The following is a 7,380-nucleotide window of genomic DNA, read 5'->3' as shown; positions in this document are numbered from 1 at the left end:
GATAGAGGCCTTGATGTATGTGTTGACTTGACGGGGACTTCACCTTTGACACAATCGGGGTTGTCTGACTTCGTTCCCAGTCGTGTTGTGTCTACGGCGGCTCAGCGGAAGCGGGACAAGTATGGGGCGCGTTGCAGGGCTATTGACTATGGTTTTCTTCCTTTCTCCTTTTCTTCGTTGGGGGAATTAGAGAAGGATGCTGTTGCGTTGCTAAAGCGGGTTCAGGTGTTCGCTAAGACTCAGGATATTGGTGCTCGTGCAGCTGCTCACATCTTCAGCAGGATCGGGTTCGCTATAGCTAGAGGGGTGGGGGCCCAGATTGTATCTCGGCTCCCCACCAATTTCTTGTAAATTGATTGACTTTGTAAGTTTTTTTTTAATAATAATAATAATTATTATTATTACTATAATAGTAATAATAATAATAATATAATAATAGTAGTAATAATAATAATAATGAAATCTGCTCTGCTTGGCTCTGCTATGATTTAATCTGCTCTGCTCTATTCTGCTGAAATCTGTTTATCTGCTCTGTTCTACCCAAAAACTCAAAAAAACAGCGTCTAACGGTAAATAAATTAAAATTGTGACAATAAACAGGGTAACACTCCTCCCTAATTACCCCCGAATCAACAAATCTTGAACCCCAGTTTACCGGGGATTTGAAGTTGGACAAGCAAAGCAGCATAAAATCCGCTACAAATTTCAAAAATTAAATACAACTCCGTAGTTCTTGCTTCCTTTCTTCCTTCCATCAAATGTCTTCCAATTCTTTCTCACTCTACTGTAAGTCATACTACAAACTACCATTGAACTCATCAATCTTTTTTTGATTTTTTTTTTTTATACCCAATTAAATATTGAATAAAAAACCCAATCTGTAATTTTTTCTACTCTTTCAACTAAGACTATTCTTTAATATTCTAGGGTTTCAAAATTTGGTAAATAATTCTTTAATTTTTGAGCCCCTCATCTTGTTCTTCCCCAAAAACCAAGTTCTTTACTTTCTATTTTAAATTCCAAGTGCACGTTTTTCCTAATGCACGTTCTTAGTTGCAGAATTAGTCTCTGAAATTTGGATTTATTTGGGTTAATTTTTTTTGGGGTTGATTTTTGTTGTTCATCATTTTTGTTTTGAAGGGATTATTAGAAGAAAATTATCAATTGGGGAGTTTGTTTCTGTATTTGATTCTTGCAGAAAAGTTGCTGATTCTTGTAAATCATCTTTCCATTTCTGGTATGAAATTCTTTTCTTTTTAAGCTAGATTATGCTGATTCTTTGATTACCCATTTGGGTTTTTAAGTAGCTTCAATTATTGTTTTTGTATTTTGTAATTCATGCTTTGTTTGTTGTTGATTTTGTTTGTTTTGGGTGTTTATTTTCGCAGTTCGTGTTCTTGAATACTGTGTGTTTGGTTCGAAGATGTGGAAATAGAATTAATCAGTATATAGTGTAACTGTGTAAACGATGGGTTGTGTTTATGGTAAATGTTGTAAGCGACATCACGCTAAAGGGAAGGAAAATGGTGTTTTATATGGTCAATCTGGGGTCCAAGGAATGCCGATTTTTGCTGATAGATCATTAGAATCTATCTCTGTGCCTTCACACAATTTCTGTTTGGAGTATTCGGTCCTTACGCAACGAGGGTACTATCCCGATTCACCTGAGAAAGAAAATCAGGATTGTTACTGCATTAGGACACAATTGTGTGGCAATTCGAATATTCATTTCTTTGGAGTGTTTGATGGACATGGTCAATTTGGTGCTCAATGTTCTAATTTTGTGAAGGATAGATTGGTAGAGATCTTGTCTAATGATTCCTCTTTGTTAAAAGATCCTATAAAAGCTTATAATGATGCCTTTCTTAGGACGAATGAGGAATTACACAACAGTGACATAGATGATGCAATGAGTGGTACAACAGCGATTACTGCTCTTGTTATTGGGAATACACTTTATGTTGCCAATGTGGGCGATTCTAGAGCTTTGATTGCTCTTAAGAAGGGAAATCAGATAATTGCGCAAGATCTATCTCGTGATCAGACTCCATTTAGGCAAGATGAATATGAGAGGGTGAAGTTATGTGGGGCTAGAGTTTTGAGTGTTGATCAAGTGGAGGGTTTGAAGGATCCAACTGTACAAACATGGGGTGATGAGGAGACTGAAGGCAGTGATCCTCCTAGATTGTGGGTTGAGAATGGAATGTATCCTGGCACAGCTTTCACAAGGAGTGTTGGGGATAGCACAGCTGAAAATATAGGTGTTATAGCTTCTCCAGAGGTATCAGTGGTTCAACTTACACCAGATCACTTGTTCTTTGTTATTGCAAGTGATGGCGTCTTTGAGTTCCTACCAAGCCAGGCAGTTGTTGATTTGGTATGTCATTCCAGTTACAATGGAATATTTGCTATCTTCTTATTAATCTTATGCATATGCATCTTTCTGTTGCTTCCAGCCGGATATCATTCTCTTTGGTTGGTCTGAAAATTTTCTGCATTGAGTATGCTTCTTTTGTACTATAACTATTTTGAAATAAAAGCAGCTTTTTTCTCAAAGTGTTACAAATTTCTTTTTTGGTGCTGTAATGCAGTATCACATTGCAACATGTGACAGGACATCATAACTGTTTTAATTTTGGTCTTTGTAGCTTCTGAGACCAACTGTACAGACTAAGCCATAACGAGTAAGATAGTTTGAGCGTAGATGCTCTAAAGATTGAAACTTTTTTAATGGTTAACATCACATAGCTATTCGGTTCTTTTTAAAAGTTCTCTGTAAATTGCTACTTAAATGTTTTGTTATAAGCAATTGCAAAACTTTTCAATGCTACCACAATTAGCAGCATCTGCCTTTGATGTTTGTCATTTTAAAGCAATGGCATTTGGATTTCTCAGTAACATCATCATTTACAATGTGCTATGCTGAGAAAAGGAAAACATGCTTGTGATGCCTGTAATTTTCTTAGCTATATGTGATCACAGTAGAGATTTTCATTGAATGAAATTGAAATTAATTTATAGCAATTTCCATTTCTTTCTTCATAACTCCCTTTTGCTTGTAACTATTATAATCTTGGGCTAGCTCAAGGGTCCTTTGTTTGTTATGTGCATCTAATACTGTTTTTGATTTTCGTGTTGTCTGTTTAGGTTTCCAGTAATCAAGATCCTCGAGATGCATGTTCTGAAATAGTAGGAGAATCATACAAACTATGGTTAACTCATGAAAATCGTACTGATGATATTACGATCATCATTGTGCACATCAAAGGTCTTTCTAATGTATGTATTGCCTTAAAACTTTTTTTTTAATGACCTTTTCATTTGGATCACTAGCTATTCAGATGTTTTAAAATCATGATCTTTATCACATACTTAATCAAATTATAATGACATTGGAGTACTAAAACGGCCTCTAATGTCATTCTAATTTAATGTATACTTTTGTACATATTTATTCAAAATCTTGCTAGACATTGATCTTTTTTGTCACTGAACTTGTTGTACACTATTGTCCAGATTGATTTGGCTTGTTTTTTGTCCAGATTGATTTGGCTTGTTTTTCTATATTTCTCTTTTTGCTTCATGATTCTTTGGAGGAAAAACAGATGGAGTGTATTGGTCTTGCATGAGTAGGCATCATAGGTTTTTTTTGGTGTTTTCAAACTAAAATTAAATCTCCAGATCCCAGAAAATTCAAGAGGTTTTGTCACATTTCATCATTATTTAGTTTACGAAGGTGATGAAGCTAGTAAAATTAGTTACACTTTCTATTTATCCCCAAACGTAGCAACTCTTTTACTAAAAGCTAACTAAAACTATGAATTCCATATCAAAATATAATGTACTATCAAAAGTCTTGCACCTCTGACAGTGCTGTCCCCAATTACTTGCAACACTTCTATGAAATGAAATGACTCATTTTTGATAATATTAATTCATTTCCTCCCTCAAATAGTAAATATCTCAATACCGTCTAAGTATAATACATCCTCTCTCTCTCTTTTTATTTATTTTTTATTTTTTTTTAAGTTGTACCGCATTAACTTACATTTGACTTTTACTTCAAATACAAATTAACATTAATCATGTATAAGTATACTTCATAAAAAGTTGATATCTGAAATACATATTGATACGAAATTAGTAAGATTACCCATGACTACATTTGTTCAGTTATATAAATAAATAAAATAATCAAATGATAGTGCGAAAAGGCAATGGTATAACTAAAATATAGAGGAAGTCAATTAATTACCAATCACCACAAAACACAATATGAACCAAATTACCTAAAACCATACAATGGTCAAGTAGGGGCGACTAATTTGGAACAGGATACTGTTTTTTTTTTTTTTTTTGAAAGGGACAGGATAGTAGGTTAGAAGAACTAGTTTATTTATTTTTCATCACTTTTTACTTTTGCACTCCAGTTTTAACTTTGGGCTCTTTTGTGTTTAAATCAAATCTAATTTGAACTCTTTAAACTCTAATTCAAGTCCACTCTGAACAGTTATTCAATTGCAGCTTGATTAGCACTCTTCTTTGTCTGATTAAACTCGAATTGTGGTAATTTTGTGAAACTTGAGATCTTTGGGAAAAAAAAAAAAATTGAGTTTTGGGTAGTGGGCAATTTATTTTTGTGATTGTGTAAGGGTGATGGAATTGGAGGGAAGAAGTTGGAAAGGGTGGTAGGTTCTGTCTTAGAGTTGGATAAAGTCCAGTTAGTCTAAAGTAGCTGCCAATATGTGCATACAGTTTGCCAGATTTGAGCTAACTGCAGCCACATAGCTTCAAATAGAATCTTGAAAACAGAACTAAAGCTTAGTGCCATTAATTGTAATTCAAATGATGCAGCATTTGAGTTTTTGATAATTTTGGTAATTATGTCTTCTTATTATGTATCAGTACGAAACTAAGAACACTGATGGGATGAACTAAGCATGTTCATCTGGGGTTATGGCTCTGTTAATAGAAACAAAACAGTCGTGTAACTCTACAGATGATGCTGCTGGTGAAAAGGGACTCGACACACTTAAGTTATTTAGCACTGCTTATGCATATTTGCATGACCATGCTGAATTTACAATTTGTAGCTGTCGATCCGCTGCAGCTTAGCTGCTGCAGAAGATGGGTTATACTGCCAATTGCTCCAAAATCTCTCTGTTTGCTCTGTGTTGATGGTTTTCTGATTCCTAAGCAAGTATAGGCATGTATCCATAGCAACGTTTATCAGTTGATAAGTAAGAGGATGCCATTGATTGGAAACAATCCTATATATGTCATTTGCTCTTAGTTTTCATGAAGAGAACAGCATGGGAGGGATGCTTTCTCATCAATTAGGGAAGAGAGAGTTGGGGGGGGGGGGGGGGGGGGTGGGGGCTTACACCTGCTTACTGTTAATAGGTTGCATTTAAAGTTTTAAACTCTTTCTTAAAAAATGTGAGCTTCTTTACATTTTTGTTGTATTTATTACAGTCGAATGCAGGGCTCACTGGTCAAGTGAGTAAGGGAGATGCAAAACCACCTTCGGTGAGGATAAAAAATGCTGCTTCTGACTTATCTGTTACTACCAGATCTGACTTAAACCCTTCAGAAAGAAATAGTCCCTCAGATCAGCAGCCTTGTCGACCTATAATTTCTGTTGATCGAAGTGCTGTTACTCTGTCTCCATCGTATTCTCAGCCAGCATGATGATTGAGGTCTGTCTACATCTTTTAAGCAAGACTCTTATTTATTGCAATTGGAAGATGCAAATGATTTTCTGTTTCTATTCGTGACTGTTGCTTGGCTTGGATTAATTTTAAGAAGCACTGCATCATTTTTGCTGATCTCCTCGTGAAATGGTAGGGCTCTTTGCTTTATCAAATATCCATGCCTTTGATTATGCTAGTTAATTTAAGCAGCATGTAGTGTTCTTCATTGTTGTTAGTGGTGTAACATGCTTTATGACAAAAACACTATCATTTTATGTTGGTTTTCTAATATTTTCTTTTTCACAAGCATCCTGATTATAGTGAGGACATGGTCCAACTCATCCAATCGATATAATTAAAACTCAGAAGCACTTATCAGTTAATTTCAATTAACACAAATGATTTAGTTATTCTTTTTCGTCTTTTTTTAATTTTATTTTATATTTTATTAAGTTTAGACTATTAGTCAGTCATGTTTGTAACAGTTAAGCACAATAAGAATCTCATATGTAATTCTGTTTGTCAGACTAATGGAAGTTGTTGAATGCAAGCTACGGACCAGAAAATGCTGGAACTTCTGTCCAAAAATAATCTGTTGGCCTGCTGATGTTTGCTTCTGAGTTTTTTTGGGAGCGAATTACCCCCTTTTTTGAAGTATGATCTTAGAAGTAAATAAGATGGGAGTTTGCGGGTGATTTGCCTTCATGTGTTTTTCTCTGTCATCTGCAACATACGCTTCTCAGTTTCATGTCTTCTCAGATCAACATTTGCCAACGATAGCTACAGATGAACACTTTCAGCATAGTGAGACTCTGGGATCTAACTGCTGACTGTGTCAATGTATGTGAAAGAAAATCACGTTTGACAACCATGACTTTAGTTCAAATTTTGAATGATTCTATTTGTGAATCATTGATTATTGAATACCATATTGTTAATTCATGGTTATGATTACTGATTCTCACTGTATATCTCCCTGTACAATTATCAATTTGAGTAGTTTGCTGGTATATTCTTTAGCTATTCAGTTATTGTCAATATATTCTTTATTAATGGCGTTTATTGAATCTACTATACATAAGCTAAGGGGAGGTTGTGGTGTCCCCCTAAAATTACCTCAATCTCAATTTTCATTTAGCTCTATTGAGTTGAGACATTTTGGACAATTAGTTATCCCATAAATTATTATTTAAAAAATAATAAGGAGAAAAAAAAAAAATGACATTAAACTGCAACCAAACAATTTTTAAAATTTTTGCTACTTTATTAGTAAATGACACAGCATTTATCAATCAAAGTTTAAAATTTCAAAAACTATTAATCATTGACATTATATTTTTCCATTAATGTATCAATCACTCAATATCATTGACATTAATTTTCCAAAAACACAATTAATAACCAAGGTTTTATTATGAAACAATATTAAATTTTCATAAAAGATGCAATTTTCTTCCAAAAAAAGAGCACAAATTCAATTTCTTCCAAGAAAAGAGCACAAATTCAATTTCTTACCCTCAAATTGATTAAATTACTAATCGTACAAGCATTATACACAGAGAAAAAGTACAATAATGCCTCCGCTAATTATTATATGCAACCTTTGAAATATTTTATATCTCATAAATTATTATGTGCAACTAAGGGTACAAAAACAATTACAACCATCATCTACTATAGTTTTTCT

The 7,380-nt window shown here is 34.1% G+C and overlaps 1 protein-coding gene across 2 annotated transcripts; it reads left to right on the top strand.

Moving 5' to 3' along the window:
- The first annotated feature begins 687 nt into the window (after positions 1-687).
- Positions 688-6,662, top strand: LOC145582108 (putative protein phosphatase 2C 35). Of its 2 annotated transcripts, XR_014099764.1 has the most exons (7): positions 688-786; positions 1,141-1,237; positions 1,389-2,377; positions 3,148-3,279; positions 5,476-5,699; positions 5,781-5,843; positions 6,220-6,662. XR_014099764.1 is itself a non-coding variant. In XM_081639133.1 (6 exons), exons 3-5 carry the CDS (start codon positions 1,469-1,471, stop codon positions 5,689-5,691), a joined length of 1,257 nt encoding a protein of 418 aa, XP_081495259.1. In that variant the 5' UTR covers positions 689-786; positions 1,141-1,237; positions 1,389-1,468; the 3' UTR covers positions 5,692-5,699; positions 6,220-6,662. The 2 variants fall into 2 exon arrangements, 1 of the variants encoding a protein (XP_081495259.1); XM_081639133.1 differs by lacking the exon at positions 5,781-5,843 and having other exon boundaries at positions 689-786.
- Positions 6,663-7,380: the final 718 nt, after the last annotated feature.

Source organism: Chenopodium album, chromosome 15 (assembly GCF_948465745.1).
Source record: "Chenopodium album chromosome 15, dcCheAlbu1.1, whole genome shotgun sequence".
NCBI lineage: Eukaryota > Viridiplantae > Streptophyta > Magnoliopsida > Caryophyllales > Amaranthaceae > Chenopodium > Chenopodium album.
Note: the sequence above shows the minus strand (reverse complement) of the source record. Positions and strands in the feature narration are given on the sequence as shown.